Below are 21,993 nucleotides of genomic sequence, written 5' to 3'. Positions count from 1 at the left end.
GACGTGATGGGACCTGAACCAATAGCAGTGCGAAGGCAGCAGGCAGTGCGCACTGTGCTGCTGCTGTTCCAAGAACCCTTTCTGTCGAGACAGGTGCGTGTGCGGTCTGTAAGCCAGGAAACTCTTGAGTGTTGGTACACGTGCAAAAAACATCAGCGTCAGACACAGGGAAAGCATGCGCCTCTGACAGCTCAGGGAGCACATCCGGCTCAGGGAAGCTCTGAAACTACACCCGACAGGCAGGCATCCCCCCAACCCGTCACTTCTGGAAGCTGTGGGCACTTCTGCGAACATCCAGCAATTACGTAGAGGCTCTGTCCAGGGCCTGGTGGCTGGGATGGCAGTCGCTCCACAACATGGAGCCTCCCAGGCCTAGCACCCCACCCCACTGCAGAGGGGTTCACGTCACCTCTTTCCAAGTGCAGGAGTCACACAGCAATTGTCAGCATCACAAAGTGCAGCTAGGAAACCTATGCCGACTTAACTGAGGCCAGAACGTCGTTCACCACTGCATTAGGAATGAAAGGGCCAAAACAGCAAGGAGATGACGGATCAACAGTCTCACTGAATGTTGCTTAAGACTGGACTAAAGACAGCATTTTGCCTGGTCACACACAGGTGAGAGATCTTTCTGAAATCTTAGAATCATTGCTACGTGGCTGTAGAAATAATTCATTTCATTACCTGGTTTTAAAAGAACATCGTCACTGGAGGTCTCACTGGGACTTGGCTGCCCGATAGAAACAAATGGGGAACAAAGGCGAAACTTCAAGAAACAGGAACCGCAGTCGACAGAATTAGGGCAGAACACTGCTTTAATTTGCATTTACAGCAACACAAGGACAGTAAAGTAAGAGCCTAGAAAAGACAGATTCGCACTGTGAGTGTGTCTACTCTGATTTCTTTTGAGAACAAAGAGGCCATTTAAAAAGCCACTGGAGTTTACAACAGAACATCATCTGTCTTACACAGACTGTCGGCCACACTACATGCGAAAACACCTTGTGTAACAACGATTAGAAATTTTAAATCTACACCTTGATTTGAAAGAAATCCATTTTTGTGAATGAAAGAGTAGCTTAGCATCACTGCACATTCTCAAAAATCAAGTTCAGGAAAATAAAAAATCATTTACAGAAGGCACTGAAGTTTAGCAAAAGCGCTAGTAGTTTTCAGGTGGTCTCTACCCTGGACGCTCACAGACCACGGCTCTGTGAGCGGTGCCTGTCACTCCGTGCTGTCTGTCCTTGGGCATCTGGCGCGGCACTGGGAGCGTGACTCCCACTCTGCACTGAGACCCGGGGGGGCAGGGCTAAAATAAACCGCACTCAAATAACTGAACCAGTCTCAAACCCCTCAAAAGTCAACTTCCCATTTCTGTACTAGAACGTGACTCATTTTTAACAGAAATCCAACCAAAGTAAGTTCCAAAATATTCTAAATAAATTCTGAAACATTACGAGATCACTTCAAAGCCAGGAAACAACTGGCTGCGCACCCCATCCCCACCGCCCTGGCAACAGACAGCACGTGGGCTCCGAGCTGGTGCAGAGCACACTGATCAGGGCTGCTGCCCAGCCCTGCGTGGCACACACAGGCCTCCCAGGGCCACTGGCTGTGTCCGAAAAAGAAGCTTTACCTCTGCTCAACCAAGGGGAACCTGAAAGTAAACCCACCCCCCCAAAAAGGAAGGTGGACACAATTCACCTTAGTGTCCAGAACTGAGTTGCAGCAAGGTGGCTCCAGTAGGGGGCTGCTCCTGGCGTGGCCAACCCCGCTTCCGGGCACGGGTGGTGGTCTGTGGGAACACAGGTGGCCTTGGCTCCCAGTCAATCACACATGTGACCAGGACAGTAACCCGGGTCTGAGTCACTACCACATTGACAGATTTCAAAATACTGGTACCTGAGTTTGCTTTCGTCAACTTCTCCCAGAGTACCAGAAATATAAACTTTATGCAGAACATTTGCATTTTTTAAAATGCTTTTAAAAACTCTCAAAATGACGATTAATAAATTAATCAGAATACATCCTTTTTTTTGTGAATTTTAGCAACAAACACGTTATCCTTCTTTCTTTAAAAATGAAGCAAGAGCCGCGCAGCGAGCACCAGCCCTATAAGGATGCGAGCTGGGCCAAGCGCACCATCCTGCGGAAGTGGCCCTCGTTGGCAGGGCTGTAGCGCCCAGGGCTGCCCAGGCGGGGGGAGTGGGGGGCCAGTCCCGGCTTCCTGGGGCTTCCTCCTGAGGGACCACTTCTCCCTGGGCTGCAGCTGGGAGGGCAACTGAGATCCGGCTGTTGAGATGTCAACTTTCCTTTTATCGCAGGACTTGGCCAACTGAGGAAACCAAGAAAGATCTGTCAGTACAGATGGGGGCGGTGTGTGGGGAGATTAGAGGCCATAACAGGTCCTGGGCTCCTGGTCCTGAGCCCAAAGGACCACTGTGGCTCCGATGAGAGGCCCTTAGAACCTCAGAACATAGGCGTTGAAGTTTAAGAGCTTGTTTGATTGTCTACATAAATCCCACTTGACCATGACCAGGGACCCCAGGTGCCCCCCCATATTCCCTCGTCGGCAGCACCCCTTCGGCTTCTCCATACACTGCAGACCCCTCCTCTGAGGTGCCCCCAGCCATGGCCGCATGTCAGGGAGCTAGACACTAGCTTGTCCAGTGTCGCGGGGGAACCACTACATGCATGCGGGTCAGAATTGGGCTGTTCCAAACTCCAGTGCCAGCAGGCTCTGGAGCCCACGTGTACCTCTGTCTGGCAGAGGGCGGGCAGCGCAGCACAGCAGTCCTCCATCTGTGCACTGCAGGGTACTGCCGAGGGTCCACGTCTGCATACTCCAGAGCTGCCAAAACATCCCGATCCAGTTTAGACGGCTCCTCTCTAGAAGGCATTACAAAAGAAGAGGAAACGGAGAAACACGTGTGATTAAAAACAGAATTCTAACAGCACTGCATTTCTTTTTCTGTTGATTGATGGGTTTTGGGGGCACGGCGGAGACAAATATCAATTTGTTGTTCCACTTATTTATGCATTCAGTGGTTGATTCTTGTATGTTCCCCAACTGGGGATTGAACCTGCAACCTTGGCATAGCGGGATGACACTCTAGCCAACTGAGCTACCCTGCCAGAGCAAAGCGCTGCATCCTTAACTCACAAACCCAGCACAGGTGCAGATGCTGGTCCCCCACCATCACCTTAAGCACCAGCTGTCAGGCACAGCCCAGCCCGTGGAGGGGCCAAGGCTAAGGTGGCAGAAAGGACATGCTGGCCTGGGAGAGAGTGCCCCAGGACCTGCCCTGCCATGAAAATGCAATTATATTTCCAGTTCAGAGAACCATCGATCTGGGACAGGCCACCACCTTGGAGATGGGGACTGGCTCCCAGATCTCTCTTCCTAAAACAAGCAACATTCTTAGGACAGTCCCAGTCATTCTGGGGATGTCTACCTTCCCAGGAACAACAGCAACACAAGGACAAACTGGAAAGGACGTGTCTCCCACCAACCTGAAGATCCAGCTGAGAGAGACCAAGAGTCTCAAGCAACTACATACACGACACACGTGAACGAGAGGTGCACGTGCAGCCAGGTTGTGGGCAGAGGAAAACGGTCACACGCACTCACTCCCCGACTCCACGTCATCGAGCCTCACACCCGTCCTACAGCGTCTCCCCGCACACCACCCCCAACACATACCCAAAAAGGAAGAGCCTCCAGACAGGCTCCTCCGTGGTGGGGACCCCTGTGTGCTCCGAGGATGCAGAAGTGCAGCCGTGCTGGGCCTCGTGTCCAGGACTGTGGGGATCCAGGCACGTGTTGGCAATCCCTGTTGACATCTCGCTTTCTGTCCTTGCTTGGCCGTTTCCGAGTCTGTCGGCAGCAGGAGGCTCTGACATGTCGCTGTCCACTGCATCCTCTCCTGATGTGAGGATCTTCTCACCTCTCGTGTTCCTACTTTTATTTGGTGTCTTAGAAGGGCTGCTTCCTAGATTCTGCAAACGGAGCTTACTGAACTCCCCAGTCAAACTGCAGACAGGTGACAGGAGGGCTTCCTCCCCGCTTGCGGCCCTTGTCGTCTTCCCTCCTGGGGTCTTGCTGCCATTCAGGGGGCTGCAGCGCCCATTTCTGTTGTTGGGGGGACAGGTCCTCTGCTCCAAGGGAAGGATGTTACAGCCCAAGTCTCTGAAAGCCTCAACTGTGGGCTGGCTGTTGTTTCGAGCTGTGTTCTGTCGATTTTTCATCTCTTCCAAGCTCATGACATTGTCTTCGCTCAGAAAGGCCTCCTCAGAGGTGGAGGTGCTGCACTTTCCATGGCAGCCTGTGAGGGAGATAGAGCGGCCCCTCAGGGCCCGATAATGGAGTCTGCACAATGCGCATGCAGCACAGTGCAGACCCCATGGCCAACCGGTCCCTCCTCAAAGCCTCCGCAGACACAAGACTAAACCACCCGCCGTGCTCCAGGGAGAGGGCAAGCAGGACCCTGAAACACAAACAGAGCCTCCAGGAAGATAAGGAGGAGGACAAGGCCAAAGGCAGCCACAGGCAGGGCAGGCTAGTCTAATCTGTGAGAACACAGGGTGCCGAGAACATGATGGGCAGAGAGGAGCGGCGGGCGTCCCTGCGTTCGCAGGGACGTGCTCTGGGTCCACAGCCACAGGGCGGGGTCCAGGTCACAGGAGTGCAGGGACACCACCCATGTCCTTACCGAAAGCAGAGGGGTTCTCCTGAACTCGGGCTTCATTTTCTCCTGTGTCTTGTGGGGCCTCTCTGCCCACTTCCTGCTGCGTGAGATATTCTTCCAGTTTCTGCAGGCCCTCCTGGGAAGATAGGTCGACAAAGCAGCCCAGGAAGTCCCAGTACTCAACCCAGGGGTACCCAAGGTCGTGGGCCAAATCCCTGTAAGAATAATAAAGCGTAAGTGATCAGTTGTGAGGCCGGAACAAAACTCCCAGAACTGACAACAGAAAATAGCCAGCTAAGGCAGGAATCTTGGTTACAGTTTCATTTCACCCTAAACCTGGGGCTAAGATAGGACCCTGTGTCCTCTAACACAGGGGAGCAGCTCCCTCGTGGAGCTCTGATGGGATAGAACGAGCCAGTCGCTGGGGTGGAAGGAGACCACAACCAAACACAGCTTTACCAACAAACTGTACAGGTGAAAGGCGAAACAGCACAATACCACAGACAGACAGACCTTTGTGTTTTTATAAAACAGTGATATAAAGTACGATGAGATTCTGGCTTTAGCCAGGCACATAAAAATTTACAAGTCCTTTTCAAGTTCAAGCTATAAACCTGAAACTGAGCACATATTTTGATAAAAAATTCTAAATCAATTCAACGGTGCTTTATTTGATTCCTCTGTAATTGAGCTCCCTGTTCCTGGCAGTTTCTAGCCACCCTGAACGCCCTGTGTTCTATTTTCTCCTTCACTGCCAAGGAAGCACCCAACGCGGGCACCTCCTTTCAAACCCTATCCATCCCTCAGACACGGGCTGCATGACTTGGGGAGGGGCTGCAGTGTGTGCAAGGCCTAAGGGGACCAGAGCTCCGGGAAAAGGCTGGGACAGTCTGGTAAATGTTTCCTGGGAATTCTGGCTCCGAAGCGGATGTCACTGGCATTTCCACCCGCAGTTTTTAAGTACCTTCCCGCTCTCTCCATGCCTCTTTCTGGATCGGACTTCTTGACACTGTGAAAGAAGCCCGCTTTCTCTCGAGGCGGGGTTTTCCAGAGTCTGCGAAAACCTTCTGCCTATGAAGAGAACACATCTCGAGCTGTGTTATGCATCCAAGCTGCTGGAAAACGTGAAGACCCACCAGCATCACAGGGCCAGCTGGGTGCTCCCGGCATCCTTCCCCTCCTCTAGACAACATGCCCGCCTGCCTTGCAGCTGAGAGAGACCATAGGGCTACATTCTAACCGAGGTGTGGGGGCAAGGAGCCCTTCGCATTCCCTGTGGCCCTGGGTGGGGCGTGGGGTTGGAGCTGCACCAGGAGGCCCAAGGAGGAGGAGGCCTTGCCTGAGGAGCATAGCACTGACCGGCCACCCAGAGGTCTCCAAGGTTCCATTTCCTGCCACGCAAGAGAAAAATTAATGACCACGTTTTTTACCCAATAGAGTTTTATGTTTTATACAGCTGAAGCTAATCCCACAAATACCACCTGTTTTTGGAGATGTTTCATAGTTGCAGGTTAACTATTCAGAATGTTTTCAACGAGAGGAAGGATTATATAGGCCACTGTATGTAACAGCTCAGTGCGGAAGTGAACTTCAAAGCGTGTAAGTAGACGTTTCCTTGTGACAATGCCAGTCTGCACCACTGGAAAGGACAGTGCAGCTAGACTGGCCACGCCCTGTGAGAAGGGCTATCAGAACTGATGGGAGAACCTGGGGACAATGGCATGGGAAGGGGTGGCCCAGGTACATGTCACTTCTGAGGTACAGGCTCCCCACCACGCCCACACTGGCAGCCAGTGAGGAGCAGGACTGGGACACTCCTGTTTTCCCAGCGACCCTTCTGAAGCCCCGTCACTCACTCACTGGGATCCCAGGAAGACTTGGTCTCCGGAACCAACTGTAAGGGAGAGGCTACAACACCGAGCACTTCTGGTGGGGACAGCCAGGAGCTTGTTCCAGAAGCTTCCACAGCAGCTCACCTTGGCCGGACTCAGGGGCCCCGCGAAGGCTCTCAGGGTCAGAACGGGGTCCATGGGGCTGCTTCCACCACGGCTGATGCGAAAGGCCTCGGCCGTCTGGTCTGAAGACCACAGCTCCCCGATCACTGGGGATGACATGTCCTCTGCTCTCAGGAGCGGCACGTAGTAGTGACCTGGGGGGACACCAGGGCTCATCACATCTCCGGAGGCGGCTCCTCACCTCAGTACACATGTGGGGGCTTCCAGTAAACAGCCCAAGAAACAACGTGAATGATTCCATGACAACAAGACGACTGCATATCTCTGGAGCTGAAGGAACTGCACAAGAGGCCAGACATGCCAGACTCCGTGAAGTAGCCCCTCGCTCTACCTCTGCGGGGAAAGAGGGAGGGAGGGCAGCGTAAACACCTCCTCACCCCAGGTTCTTAAAAGGACTGAGAGGCGGGACTGTGTGAACCAGAACAGCCTCAGTGGACAAGGGAAAACATTAAAAAGAAGGTCCGTCCTCACCTCCCTCCCTAAGTCTCTACCCTTGCAGTATGTCACCGTTCTGATCATTGGTCACCTTCCTCTAAACCAATGTGCACTCGCAGACACTGCGATGGGAACTCAGGAAAGAACAAAGGGAGAGCACAGTGAGGTCACAAGGGACAGTGTGGCCAGGCTGCAGGGGACAACATGCACACAGCTGGCTGGCGGTCCGGGGCCAATAAGCCTTATGTACGAAAGCAGGAAGTGGCAGCAGTGTCTAGTCAATGGAGACCGAGCGACGGGGGTTTGGGTAAGGGAAACCGACAGAGGACAGACAGGCTGCCAGTGGAGGTTCGCGACCTCTGGCTGAAGGTGACAAGGAAAGGTCCCTCTGCCGCACTGCCTGCAACTCCCTGGAAACACAGAAGACGACAGCGGGAATGGCCCCTCTCCAAAACCAGCCATCTTCACAGTCCGGAAGCCTGCCAGCTAGAGGCCAAGGCCCATGAGCTCCTGACCAGAGCAGCAGGGGCCCTGAGAGTGAATGCGAACCTCCACAGGACAGTCTCCAAAAGCCGAGCAGGCACTCCAGCTCCCGGTCTGACTGATGAGATGCAGGGTTGGCCAGGCCCCAGAAGTGGGGGCTGCCCAGGGAGTGAAGGGAGGAGCTGCCCTGCTTTGCCAAGGGTGGGGGCAGGGCCTGGCGCAGAAAGAGGTGACAGGGAGCTCAGACACAGGCCTTTCTGCTTGCATCTACCTGAGAAAGGTCAGCTACACCTGCCACATGAGTTGTCTGCAGAGGGTAAGGGGTGAGGCACATCACTGACAGCCTGGTCTCTCGGAATAGCTCAAGGCGTCAAAGGAGGGACAGTATGAAGACTGAGGTGGAGCAGGAGTTGGGAGTTCAGGAAACAGGGTAGCCAGGATGAGGGCTGCCAAGAGGAGCTCACGCGTAACCCTCACTTCACGCCCTGCACACGGCCAGGCTCGGAGCTGCCCAGCCTTGCCCAGCAGTGGGCCTCGCACTCCAGCACCGATGTCCCTCCTTACCCTTTAAATACTCCCTGATCCGCTCCTTCAGTTCCACAGATTTATTTTTGCTTCTTTCACAAATAACCTATTTAAGAAAACAGAGTTATGTGAAGTTCACTCAAAATCTTGGTTTAGCACATTTTCTTAACGTTAAAATTTTATAAATCCAAGTTTTTAAGTCAACCCAAATAGGAATAGTACCTAATGTTCAGTATTTCATAAAGCCTGCCACCAAAAATTGTGTCCTGAACAGTTAAAATCTTTCTTCCAGAAAGTTTTATAACAGCTTATGTTGCCAGAACAAGAAGTAAAACTCTGAGATTCTGGGTGAATTTTATTTCCTTTCTTCATGCTGTTCTCTATTTGCTAGTTTTCTGCCTGGAGAAACCTTCAAGTGCACTATCAAGTCAGAGCAGAGGGGCACAGACAAGCACACGGTTTGCGGCTGAGTGCCGCTGCCTGGCGCCCACTGTTTGGCAGGGTCGACATACCCATGTAGCACGAAACACCAGTGTTTGCTTTTTGCAATTACAGGAATCGACTTTGTCAGCCCTTGAAGAATTGGAGTGACAAGAACATTTTTGCCAGAAGACAATCAAAACTCAGGAACCTTCAAATAAGGAAGACACCACAAGACAATCACCCTGAAGCCTATGAGACTAACTTACAACACGGCTGTGCGGTGCACCCTGGGGTGAGTGCAACTAAGTGTTTAAGTCTGTAACTAACTGTGAGAGATGTCAAATGTTTTTGAAATGTGCTACCAAAGAGCATTTTCTATTAAAACATGCACATATGCACAGAAAATACTGAGTCAGATATATACAAAAAACTGTTAATTTCTGAGTTGTAGAACTATCTGAATTTTATTCTTGTTCACGGGCACTCTAAACTTTCTCCAGAAAGTAGGCATGCAACCCCAGCTGTTACAAGGAAGGTGTCAGCTACCAGAGCAGAGTTCTTACAGGTCACATTCCCAAAGGGCGGGCAGGTCAGGCCAGGTCAGCTGACAGCTCCAATCTCGGTGAAGTCCACTTCCCAGACACTGACAGGTCTCAGCCCTCGGGGGGAGGGGAGGACATTTTGCTCAGTTGCCAGCACAGAGCACGCTGAGGCCTACATGCCTCAGGTGGGAATATGTGGGTGGGGCTTAGGTCAGCACCTGGTACACTCTGAGCTGAACCTGTCAGCTTTCTGCAGCATCACTATTGTCATCACCACCCTCACCACCGTGACCATCATCACCATTATCACGACCTTTGTCCTCTCTGGCCCTGCCCTGGCCAACTGAGATATGTACAGAGAGAACTTGTTCAGAGAGTAGACCATGAGCTGCTGAGAAAACTGACCACCTGTTTCAGGAAAATACAACCAGCACACAGGGCTGCTCATCCCCTCCTGGCTCTGCGGCAGCCCTGTCCTCAGCAGCTAGGTTCTAGGTGCCTGTGAGCATGCACATGCACACGCAGAGTCCGAGTTACTCCCGGCTTCATAGTGGCTGTGGTTACAGACTGCAATTTTACATACTCTCATTCTAACGCTACACAGTAAAAGCATTTCAGTAGGTACTTACATCTTCAGGTGTTTTACCACATTTATTCCGTGGACGTTTTGCAATCAAAGGGTGTGAAGAAAGCACGTTGACCACATCTACATTCCCAAACTTACAAGCAAAGTGCAACGGTGTATCATAGCCCTGAGAGGTGCAGAGGAAGAACACATTTCTCATTTACACTCCTTTGTCTGGTAAGGTTGCTTTAGGATGAAAATGGTTACTTAGTACAAGAAACAAAGCCCTCGAAAACAAAGACATTGTTTTTGTAACTGAGAATACTGGCAGCTACCACATACCCACCTCATGCCAGGGCTTGAGCCCAGCACAGTGCCCTGGTCACCATGTGTCTAGTGCCCAGGTGCCCAGGTCCAGTGGGAGCTCATAACGGAGCTGGGGCATGAAAACTGCTCAGTGAACAGCAGCTTTAACAATTCAAGGCCTGGTACGATGTCTCACAATCAATGCTCAAAATGTGAAATAAACAGATGAAGGCAACACCCACAATAAAGCAAAGTCTATGAAATTGCTCTGTGCTCAGAGAAAATTCTCTAGCAGCTAATGCCACTGCAAACCAAACAATCCACTCCTGCTTCCCTCACAAATTAAAAACAGAAATACCTATGACCCAGTAATTCTGGGTATTCATCTGAAGAAACACAAATCACCAACTTGAACAGGTACATGCACCTGCATGTTCACTGCGGCATTATTTACAATAGCCAAGATATGGGAGCAACCGAAGTGTCCCCTTATAGATGAAACAGATGTGGCACACGTGTACAACGAATACTACTCAGCTATTAGAACAACCCCGCCTGAAATCCTGCCATCTGTGACAACATGGATGGACTGAAAGAGTATTATACTAAGTGAAGTCAGTCAGAAAAAGACAAATGCCATATGATTTTACTTTTATGTGGAAACTAAAAAACAAAATAAACAAGCAAGCAAAACAGAAACAGACTTATAGGCACTGAAAACAAACTTATGGTTGCCAAATGAAAGAGGGTTGAGGGGCTGGATGAAAAGGTGAAGGGGGCCCCGGCTGCTTGGAGCTTCATCTCAATATGTCCAGGTTGAGGGTTCGATCCCCAGTCAGGGCACATATAAGAATCAACCAGTGAATGCAGTGGATTCAGTGGGAAATAAGTGGAACAACAAATCAATGTTTCTGTCCTTCAGTCTCTCTAAAATTAAAAAAAAAGAAAAAAGAAAAAGAAAAAGCAGAGGAGTGATAGCCTTCTTAAAAAAAGGTGAAGGGATTAGTATGTATAAATTACCAGTTACAAAAACAGTCACAGGATACAAAATTCAGTATAGGGAATATGGTCAATAGTATTGTAATAACCATGTCCTGGTATCAGAAGGACACTAGACATATCAGGGGGACTACTTTGTAAGTCACATAAATCACTTACACAGTCTAGTCACTCTGCTGTACACCTCAAATCAATAAAAAAAAATAACTGAATGTAAACTGTAACTGAAAAATAAATTTAAAAAAAAAAAAGGATTTTAAAAAGACAATATTCCAAAACAAAAGTTACAACAGACAACTCTCTGCCCGAGTTCACCATGCTTCTCAAGTCCCGGACTTGCTGCTGTAGTCCTCCCCAAGGCTCCCCACTGGGGCACCTTCCACTGCTACCGGCAGCCGAGTGGCCTGAGGGTCACAGCGCCCTGCCTGGTAGGGCAGACCTGTGTGTGTGAATGGCTCCTTCCCAACCGCCTTTCCAAGCCCTCTGAGCTCACTGGGTGCACGTCTCCTTGCTGACCCTCCACATGCAGGGATGCAGTACACACTCAAAGCCAGGAACACGGGTCTTGTTCTCACTGTGAGGCTGGCTGTGATGTCAAGGAGGAAAGAGAGGCGGTGCACTCACCCCCTTGTCTGGCGTGTTCAGGTACAGGTCAAGGATGTAACAGATGCGCTTCTGCAGCATGTCTGGGGAGTCATCGGGGTACATGAGCTGCATAAACTCAGGGCTCTCCAGCGTCTCCAGAGTCAGCTGGCAGATGGGAGCCTGATTCTCTCTGGCAGCGACATGCATGACGTTGTACCGACACCCCTCCTGAAAAGCAAAGGTTTTGAGTTTCCTTTTTGTCACCCGAAGTCTTGAAGCCAACAATGATGGGTGCCAGCTCACCTGTACAATGGTTGGGTTGTCCCCAGAACCAATCAGATACCGGGGGTTACTCCAGACAAGGCTGGAAAAGGTGTCTCTGTCTCCCTGCTCCACAGCTTTTCGCAGTTTGGAAGTGAGGTCCTGTGTACGGGGATTTTTATAACTGTTCGCTCGTTCTTTGTTCACTGTTTCTGACTCGGATAAGCACAAGCCATCTGTTTTTAAGAGACAGAATTTAAGAACATTTAACTTCAATAAATTACATATACAATTAATGCAGATTTGAAAAGGAATTAAAAATAAAAGAGAAAAAATTAAAGATAAAGGTTGAAGTAAATAGAAAAAAACCAATAATGGCAACAAGAAATAAAACAATATAACAACTAAATGAAACCCCGAAACTAGTTAATTGAAAAAACCTATAATGTATAGTCCTTTGATAAATCTGATTAAAAGAAAAAAATAGTATTTACTTTCACAAACGTTTTCTCAGCTCCCCCGTAGGCTGCACTGAGGGTGCTACACCCGCCCCACAGGGGCCTACAGCCCAGCCGAGAGCAACGGGAGAGACAGGAGTGCGCAGCAGGGCGGTGCCCTGGTGTCCAGCAGCAGAGCGTGCACGAAGAGCCACCGCCCGCTGGAATTCAGCTGGGAAAGCTGGGAAGGGGCGGGGGCTCAGCCAGAGCAGGGCAGGGGCATGTGGCCACTGGCATCGCCCCAGATCTGCAAAGCACACGGAGCACCCTTAAAGGCAGTGAGCCAAAGGGACTTCCATCAGTTTCATTACAATACCTGAAGAAGTCTGAAAGGTATCCTGAGGGAGACTTTTGCAAACAGCACAGAGGGAAGCCCGTAAGGTAGGGGTGTCAAACTCATTTTCACTGGGGGCCACATCAGCCTCGCAGTTGCCTTCCAAGGGCTGAATGTAATTTTACTACTCCCTAACAGTGAAGCGAGAGCTCGGCGCTGCCACGGGATAGAAACAAGGTGGAGGGCTGGATTCAGCCTGCGGGCCTTGTGTTTGCCAACTGTGCCATAAGAGCTTGAAATCCTTCTGGTTTCCAAGTAAGAAGCACCTGTGTGAGGCGAAGTACGGGGACAAAGGAAAGGAAGCAGATGGGACTCCGGACAGATGGCCAAATGTCTGCTAGGAGGGGCTGCCTCTGGAACCCCAGCCAGCCTAGGAAGCAGGACAGCTGGGAGCTCCAAGAGCAGACAAGACTGAGGCCAGGGCTTTGCACACAGCTGCTGACAAAGGTCCCCTCACAAGACCAGGTTCTGAGCCAGGAGGTCAGGTTTCTGACCAAACGGATCCAATCATCTGGGTCAAAGCTGGCACCACAGTCCTAGAAGCAGGTATAGCTTCAGGTGGAAAGAGACTGGTCTTGGCATCAGAAAATGTCCCTAGCCCTCGCTGGTGTGGCTTAGTGGACTGAGCTCTGGCCTGCGAACTAAAAGGTGGCCAGTTCGATTCCCCGTCAGGGCACATGCCTGGGTTACAGGCCAGGTCCCCAGCAGGGGGCATGTGAGAGGCAACAATACACTGATGTTTCTCTCCTCCTTCTCCTTCTCCCCTTCCCCTCTCTCCAAAAATAAATAAATAAACTCTTTTAAAATATGTCCCTGAATGCAACAGGTAGCAAGGAGAGACGCAGACAGAGGGAACAAGACAGAAGAGGTGGTCCTCACTGCTTCTCCCACAGCTCATCAGTGTTGGGGCCTAGAGTAGCTGCCCAGCCTACTCAGCCTGTCGCCTCTACCCTCATGGCCCTGGGTCCCCCCGACCAGCCCCAAGGACCCATTCTCTTCCAGCTGCTCCACAACTGGACTTTCCCTCCCTGGCAAAATGGACTTCTCGCAAAGGCAGAAAAAACTAATTCCCATGTATCAGGAAAGAGAGACCAAATACTTTTGGGCAAATCTGATAGTAATGCCCAGTTGTAAACAGAGACACAATTTACCTTTTAACGCACCACTGCTAGAGAGTGATGCTGTTTTCACAGGAGAAAGCAGAGAAGTTTTGCTTGGAGAAGGGAAATAGTCACAAATTCCTCTAGCAAATTTTTCCGCATCTTCTCTGCTTGAAAAAGCCTTAAATCGGGATCCTTTGATCATTTTGACAGCTTGCAATGCTTCCTTCTTATCTTCGTAAACATGCGCCCTTTCTGTACGGGAAGTAGCAGACGGAAGGTGAGGATGAGTGAAGGGAGCCGCTGTCCTGCAGCCACACCGAAGGCCCTGTGCCTACAGTCAACAGCTGTCCCCCCCGCTGTCTGCCTTCTCTCTGCATTAATGTTTCATAGCTGTAATCCCAAAGAAAAAGGGCCTTCGCTAGCCGAAAGAACGCAATAGGCTTGATCATATATGTGTGTGGACATAAATATCATGATACATTTTGACACATGTATGTGATTTTTAATCCAAGGATATAAAATTCCATATTAAAAAAGAAAATTCATGGGTTAATGATCTAAACAAAAATAACAAAGCAAGTTTTAAAACTATGCACATATTAGCAAAACAATGTAAGAATTTTAAACATAATTTTGGGTGGGAAATGTCTTTTTAAGCATGCCAAGAAACCCAGAATGCATGAAGAAAAAGAAAGTTCTGATTATAAAAATTAAACTTATAGTTCTTTAGGGGAACTATCACAATGAAGTTCTGTATGAGACTCTCAAAAATACATAACATGCAAATGACAGACTGGGATGAAATATTTTTAACTGATATAACCAGAAGAATGGTAATGCCCACTGGCCAATAAAAATGGTCAATAGGAGCCCTGGCTGGTGTGGCTCAGTGGATTGAGCGCCAGCCTATAAACTGAAGGGTCACTGGTTCGATTCCCGGTCTAGGGCACATGCCTGGGTTGCAGACCCAGTCCCCAGTAAGGGGTGCATGAGAGGTAACTACACATCCCTTCCCCTCTCTAAAAATAAATAAATAAAAAGTTAAAAAAAATACAGTCAATAGGTATGATCAAGCAATTTATCAAATAAATACAAATAGACTACAAACATTTTTTAAAAAGTAATTAAATGTAAAACAAGATAGAGCTTTCCCTCATGCAAGCAACAGAAAGGAAAGTTCAATATACTTTCAGTATGTTGCAGTATGAATGACAGAATGGATACAAAATACCCATTTTATCTTTTTAGAGAAAAACATGAGTTCAATACTGTACTGCAGAGAGACTGGAGAAGCGACGACTTTCGCAAACACAGTGTGAATGGCAACGCCTCTGGGAGGGCAGCAGCTTTCGAAGTTTAAAAATGCATTCCTTCTGACTTGACACTGTTACTCACCATGTTTTAATTAACCTAAAACAGTGTACACTTATACACACCTATATATACTAAAGCAGTTATTAAGTGATTACTTCCAATAAGATTTCAGTGGGAAAGAGGAAAAAAGTTTCAAATTCATTTTACATACTGTATATATAACATATACATTACATTCTAATCAACAAGTTCTCATTAATTTTTTCCAATGCTATTTAACTTGTTTCAAACTGCAATTCTTTGACATTGAAAATTATTTATATATCTTCATTGGCCAGCTGTAGTCATAAACGTAACAGGTGTGTTCAGGTTACGTTGAAAAAGAAAAAAAGGAGCCCTGGCTGGTGTAGCTCAGTGGACTGAGTGCAGGCTGCGAACCAAAGGGTTGCCGGTTCAATTCCCAGTCAGGGCACAGGCCTAGGTTGCCAGCCAGGTCCCCAGTAGGGGGTGTGTGAGAATCAACCACACATTGACACTCCTCTCTCTCTCTTTCTCCCTCCCTTTCCCTCTCTAAAAATAAAATAAAAATAAAAAAATAAAAACTCAAAAAAGAAAAGAAAAGAAAAAAGGAGGGAGATGATTAACTAACAAATAGTAGCCAGCCAATTAACATTTTTTATTAAAAAAAAATTTATATATAGATTAAAATTTTTTTTTACTAGAGTTCTATATAAAAATGCCAACAGTGGTTAACTTGGGGTTAGGAGATTATGGTGACAAAAATTATTCTTTCTTCTCTAACGTTGGGATTTGTAAGATCACCTTACCCCTGTGGTCAAAGCACCCCCTCCCTGTGTAAAAAACATCACGAGTATATTACCATTTCTCGCTGGGGCATCCTCATAGGCCGGACATACCCCATAGTACAGAGGTGGCTCAGCAGAGGCCCTCACCATGGTTCTGGGGCTGTCAACCCCAGCCACATCACTGAAGGGCACCGAGCAGGTCTTAGACTTCAGGTCTTCTTTCTCCGGAGGATTCAAGCCCACACCATAACCAAAATCTCTGTCTTCGGAAAAGCTGACCTGCTCACCCGGGCTCCCCATGGCAAACTTCAAAGCCCTCTGTGTGTTCTGGCTGATAGCTGTGGCACCCACTGGGGTTTGGGTGGGAGGGTGCGAAGGCAGGGTTCTTCCATGCTCTAACAGAGCCTGAGCTAATTTCTTTTCAAAAATGAACCTTGTAGTTGAGGTAATGGGTCCACATTTCAATCCGGCTTTGATAATTTCCTCTCTAAGGTCATCTGGATTCAGGAGTTTCAATCGAGCTAGGATGGCATCCATTGTCATTTCACCTAGGCCCAAAACAACACAAATCAATTTGATGGCTCTAACTATATCTTTTCTTATTTAATAAAAATCAACCAAAGAATGCATAAATAAGGGGAACAACAAATCCATGCTTCTTTCTCTCCCTAAAATCAGTTTTTGAAAAAAGTGGCGAAAAAAGCTGGCTTCAAAGTTTCATTTCAATCCAGTGTTTCTCCTTATTCTCTGGAGTGTATGAACTCCCTATGAGAATTTTCATTATGTTTTTTGTTTCCAAATCTATCAGAACAAAACCAAAATTAAGACATACAGTTTCTGGCTCATTTGGGTAAGAATCTTATAACCTAACACAGTTACACAACATGACCACACTAACACTCCAGGCAGGGGAAATAGGCACGCTCGTTTGTTGCTAGTTGGACTATAATTTGGAACAAATCCCAAGGAGGGCAACTGAACAGTTTCCATCAAAACTCCAACTCCAGAAACTTATCCTACAGATCCATTTGCACTTTATCCCATGAGTGACAGAAGTTACGCTAAGACTTAAAACAGAGAGGCCGCGTGGCTCTAGCAGTCATTTTGCTCATAGCAACAACAAGTAGCTCATGTTTAATTTTTTGCCTATCTTTCCACATGCCTGGTGCTACTGCAAGCACTCTACATACTTGAAGTTACTTAATAGAAACAACAACTCTGGTAGGTATCACACCACTCACTGTTCACCCCCACTTTATAGATGAAGAACCCAAAACAGAGAAGCTAAGTAACTTGTTCAAGTTATACAGCTACAAAACAAATGGATTTGAGCCGGAGCTGTAATGAACACATTTGGAGAAATAGCAAGTAAATCCTCGGAGCATAGGTTTAAGTGCGGTCAGCTGGCATCGGCAAGGAACTGACCACTGTGACTAATGGGGCTCAAGACAAGGGCCCAGACTGGAACAGGAGGTCTTAACAGTGCACAGATCGGGTGCCATGCGAGGGCCTTGAGGGACTGCAGTCGGCCTGGACAATACCTAGATTTCCAGTCCAGGTGCCCAGGAAGTGATTCTACCTGAGGCGGAGAACGTCAGACACAGAACAAAGGAAGATTTAGGCACTGAGCATCAGAAACACCCGTCACACACCATGCGGGCACTTCAGTTTTTAAGCCTAAGATTTAGAGGACAAGAAGTTCAGAGGGGGGAAAGCAGATCCAGAGTCCTTAGCACACAGGTAGTGGTTACAACACCAAGATACTAAACCAGGGAACCAAATGCACAAAGGCAGGGAGCCTGAGACGGAATCTGGGTAACACCAAGGATTAAAATAAAATAAAATAAAATGGACATATTAACATTAATATGAAATATTAATATCAAGGAGGAGATGGTTTAAGAGGTGTTTACAGATGAAATGATAGGCCTTCCAGGATTGGTTTTAAATTACTCCATCAGGAGAGCGGGACAGAGGGGCCAGTGACAGAGAAAACAAAATTCAGAGAATACTGAATTTTCCAGCTGCGGCTGGACGATGGGTACAAGGGGTTCACTATATTATTCTATTTGTGTGTATTTCTTTTCAAAAAAACTTTTTACAATGCCCTCTCCCCACTGCAAGATTTCAAAAACAACTGTTACTTATTTGCAAAGCAGAACCAGTCTCATAAACAACGAACATAATGCATAGCCCCCTCTAAAAGGGGGAGGCCTGCTGAGTGCAAGACTCCACCAGGAAGAGCCTCTACATGAATTCTCTGTACACCTGGATACAAAAGCAACATAGATGGCTCAGTGATAAGGACCTGACAGGAAACGGACAAGGCAGGTCAAAGCCACATGCAAGGCCAAGTCTGAGGGGTAGGGACACACCGGGAAAGATGCTACGAATAGAGAGGAACTGAACCCCTTCCTGACAATATTCTACTTTTCATACTATTCCTGTGTCCTTACTCTGAAGCCACCTTTTTAACATGTCTAAAGGGGATTTTTGTCCTTGCAACTAAGCAAACCCTAAACAGAACAATTACACTGCACTGTATCACATCCCTGACTGACCTTGGGCAAGTTATGTAAACTGTAAGTCTCCGTTTCCTCATCTATAAAGGAGGCACTAGCTCTCCTTCTTAGGTTATAATGCAAATTAGATAAAATAATACATGCAAAGTCTATGCCATGAGTTTGACATGAACAAATTATCCACAAATATCAGTCACAGCTGACACGCTCTCAAGGAATACAAGCTTTTAATTCTGCGAAAAGTACACTCTGTTACTAATATTCATACAATACACAGGTATCTGCTCACGTGTGCAAAAGAACCAAAGGGTGGATCAGAAACTCATGGGACCGGTTACTTGCGGGGCAGGTGGTGTTGCACAGGAAGAGCAGCATTTCAGAATATGACTTTATGTTCTGACTTCTAGAAACACACTAAAAAAATAAGTAACTAAACAAAAACATGGGGGGGCAAGCAGAATACAAACCAAAACAAACGGGCTCAAATGTATTACAAAGTAGTAAAAGAGTACCTAGGAAGGAGTCTATTCAATACTAACAGAAAGGCAGTCCTACCTGACTATAAACTAAGGCCAAAGACGAGGAAGGGCCGGGGAACACGGACTGGAGCTGGTAGGTGGTTTTCAGTGGCTTTGGTTAGTGGTTTGGAAGCTCCTCTACGTGCACTCTCGGGCTCAGCAAGGATCAATCATGGCTCCTGAGGAGGTTACAAATCAGGACAGGGAGGCTAGATCAGGGGTTAGCAAACTTCTGGAAGGCCAGGCCGTAAATTCTGAGGCTCTTGAGACCCACAGGTCTCTCAGTTGTTCAAGAACAGCTATAGATGAGCATGACTGTGTTCCAATGAGACTTCATTTACAAAAATGGTGGGGCCCGATTCGGCCTCAGGCCACAGTGTGCTGACCCTTGGGCTAGAAAGTGGATGCATCTGCCCGACCCTGAGTGACTGATAGACACATAAAAACAAAAGAAATCCAGTTAGGTGTGAAGATTCAGGGGTCCCCAGTCTGGGCCTGTTAGGAAACGGGCCGAACAGCAGAAGACAAGCTTGAATGAAATGCTCTTCAATCACCCCAAAACCATCCCCCACCTCCAGGGTCCATGGAAAAATTGTCTTCCACCAAACCAGTCCCTGGTGCCAAAAAAGGATGGGGACCAGGAATGACACTTCCTGGTCTCCCTACCTGTAGTGTGACTGTGTAAGACACTAATATTGGGGAATCTACGTGAATCATCTACAGGTTTAACTCTTTATTTTGAAATAATTACAAACACAAAAAGTTGAAACAGTAGAGGTCATGTGGACCCATCACCCTGCTTTCCTCAGTGGCAACACCTTAAACATTGCAGTGTGTGACCCAAAACAGGAACTGACACACACACCAGACAGAGGTCTTGCCGGTCTCTGGGGGCATTCCTTAGTGTGTTTCTGTATGAAATTCCCGACCGTTTGCCACCCCTAGAGATCCACAGTCAATTCCTGGACTTCTCCATCACCATGCACACCCCCCTCCTGCTGCATCTTCAGTCACGTCCAGCCTCCTCTCCGCTGTCCCCAACCCTGGGCAACACTGATCTGTTCTACCGCTACTGTCACTTTGAGAATACTATATACATAAAGTCACAAGCTGCAGACCTTCTGAGGATGGCTTTGTCATTCAGCACAATGCCCTCGAGCACTGGGCAGGCTGCTGTGGGGACACAGCTGTTTCACTGCCGGGTGGCATCCCCTGGTATGAACCTGCCAGGGTGTTGAACATTCACCCCTCAAGAGACATTTGGGCTGATTCCAGGTTTTGACAATTAAGAATAAAGTTATAAAATTTGAATACGAGTTTCTGAGTGAAAATGAGTTCTCTAGAAGAAATGCCCCGGAGTGCAGTGTGGGTTCAATTCTTTGAGAAACTGCCTGTTTTCAGAGTGGCCACACATTTAACATTTCCACCAGCCAGCAGTAAATGAGACCCTGTGTCTTAGTGTTTGGAATATCGGCTTCTTTTTTTAGCCATTCTAACGGAGTATAGTGATACCCCACTGTACGTTTATTAGTACTTGGCCAGTGACTGGTGGTGTTGAACGTCTTTTTCCATGTGTTTCTGTGCTATGTACTACTTTTGTTAATTTCTTAGAAGTCTAAAATCATTTGAAAATGACAAGTGAAAACTGAAAAAGAAACTTTAATACAAAAAGACACTGAACCTCAGCCCCACACATCCCGTGTCTGGGTGGTTTTCAGTCTTGGAGCCTGTCCTGCACCGTTTCCAGGGTGTGCTGATCGTGTAACTGGACGGAGCAGTAAGTGATTAAAGATGCCACCTAAAACTTTGTTAAAGGGCGAGAGCAGATGGAGAACCGGCAACGCGACAGCACGGACGGCGGTCTAGACCCGGTGGCCACAGACGACATCCCCGCTGGGATCTGCCCACAACCAGGGTCATCCCCACGGAGCCGGCCTTTTCGGGGCTACTTTCCAAACTGCCAGGCGTTATCCCCAAAGACACCCTCAGCCCCGAGACTCCAAGGCAAAATCAATTTCGCTTTCGTTAAAAAAAACCTCCACCATCCAGGAGCACTTGAGAAATATGAAACGCGAGTAAGGAGACTTGGGACGCAAGAACGAGTCTGGTGCGGGAGGCGGAAAGGGCGCAGACCGCGTGGGGACACGGGTGGGCACCAGACGAAGGGAAGCCCAGACAAAGGACACCAGGGAGCTCCCGGGCAACGAGATTCGGACAGGCAGAGAGACAAACAAAACGGCCCACAGACGCGGCGCGGGCGTCCGGCCTCAGTGCTGTGCCATCGTCCGCACGATAAGGGCCTCGGACTGTTACTCCCGGTCTTTCCCCAGAATAGCACCCCCAGGTCTGGGTGGGGCCAGCCCAGGAGGCGGAGAGCGGAGGAGCCTTACCTGGGTCGGGTGCCGGGTCCACAGTCGCGCGGGGTGGTGGGGCTGGGGACGCGCTCCGGCCCAGGCCCCGCGGCCGCCTCTCCAGCCGCCACACCAGCCAGCGAACTGCGAGCAGCAGCACCGAAGCGCCCAGCAGCTCCCAGGCCAGCGCTGCCCACTCGGTGGCCACCAGCCGCTGCCACAGCATCGCCACCGCCCTCCTCGCCAACGCCGCCGCCGCAGCCACCACCACCGCCGAGGAGACCCGCGCTCCTCAGGACCCCGCGCCCCGGGTTGCCCACACTACTGCCTGACGGCGCCACTCCCGAGGTCCGGCCGGCGGGGGGCCGCGGCTACACGAGCAGGCTGGGGCACTCCCACCAGCTTCCGGCGACCCGGCAAAGGAAGTGCGCTTGCGGCCCCGACCGCTGCTGGCGCGGGGCGGGCGAGGGCACGCCGTCAGGCATGACGCGGGCAGCCCCAGACGCGGGGTCCTAAGACGGGCGCGGACCGAGGGGCGTATCCCAGACGGGGGCGTGTCCGGGCGGCGGAGCTACCGCCGGGACGGCTGTGCTGCTCCTCTTCCGGACAGCGCCTTTTCCTGGGCTTTGTCGGTAGACCTATTTTCCGAGCGCGGAAGGAGGCCGGAGACCTCCAGCGGCAGCGCGTCTCCGAGAGGACGTTTCCTGTTAGCCGCGCA

General features: G+C 49.1%; 1 protein-coding gene across 2 annotated transcripts; it reads right to left on the bottom strand.

The window, feature by feature from the left end:
* Positions 1 to 797: 797 nt before the first annotated feature.
* ANKLE2 (ankyrin repeat and LEM domain containing 2) lies at positions 798 to 21,609 on the bottom strand. Of its 2 annotated transcripts, none has more exons than XM_024566925.3 (13): positions 21,315 to 21,609; positions 15,959 to 16,432; positions 13,813 to 14,016; positions 11,873 to 12,066; positions 11,609 to 11,797; positions 9,744 to 9,866; positions 8,189 to 8,255; positions 6,668 to 6,840; positions 5,656 to 5,762; positions 4,716 to 4,906; positions 3,707 to 4,328; positions 2,761 to 2,892; positions 798 to 2,338 (listed from the first exon to the last, which is right to left on the bottom strand). In XM_024566925.3, the coding sequence occupies exons 1-13, from the start codon at positions 21,499 to 21,501 to the stop codon at positions 2,116 to 2,118; spliced, it is 2,886 nt and encodes a 961-aa protein (XP_024422693.2). In that variant the 5' UTR covers positions 21,502 to 21,609; the 3' UTR covers positions 798 to 2,115. The 2 variants fall into 2 exon arrangements, with proteins under 2 accessions (XP_024422693.2, XP_071077958.1); XM_071221857.1 differs by lacking the exon at positions 21,315 to 21,609 and adding an exon at positions 18,962 to 19,094.
* Between the last annotated feature and the right edge of the window lie 384 nt (positions 21,610 to 21,993).

The sequence above is a fragment of the Desmodus rotundus genome, chromosome 7 (assembly GCF_022682495.2).
Source record: "Desmodus rotundus isolate HL8 chromosome 7, HLdesRot8A.1, whole genome shotgun sequence".
Classification (NCBI taxonomy): domain Eukaryota; kingdom Metazoa; phylum Chordata; class Mammalia; order Chiroptera; family Phyllostomidae; genus Desmodus; species Desmodus rotundus.
This window is presented reverse-complemented; position numbering and strand designations above follow the sequence as displayed.

What these genes read in the sequence shown, in the direction of transcription:
- ANKLE2 (XM_024566925.3), bottom strand. Translation starts at nt 21,501, where the DNA reads ATGCTGTGGCAGCGGCTGGTGGCCACCGAGTGGGCAGCGCTGGCCTGG. An exon ending in TAGCAGTGGTGCGTTAAAAG is followed by an intron (nt 12,067 to 13,812) that starts GTAAATTGTGTC and finishes TCTTAAAAACAG; the next exon opens with ATGGCTTGTGCTTATCCGAG. An exon ending in GTGGTAAAACACCTGAAGAT is followed by an intron (nt 8,256 to 9,743) that starts GTAAGTACCTAC and finishes TTTCTTAAATAG; the next exon opens with GTTATTTGTGAAAGAAGCAA.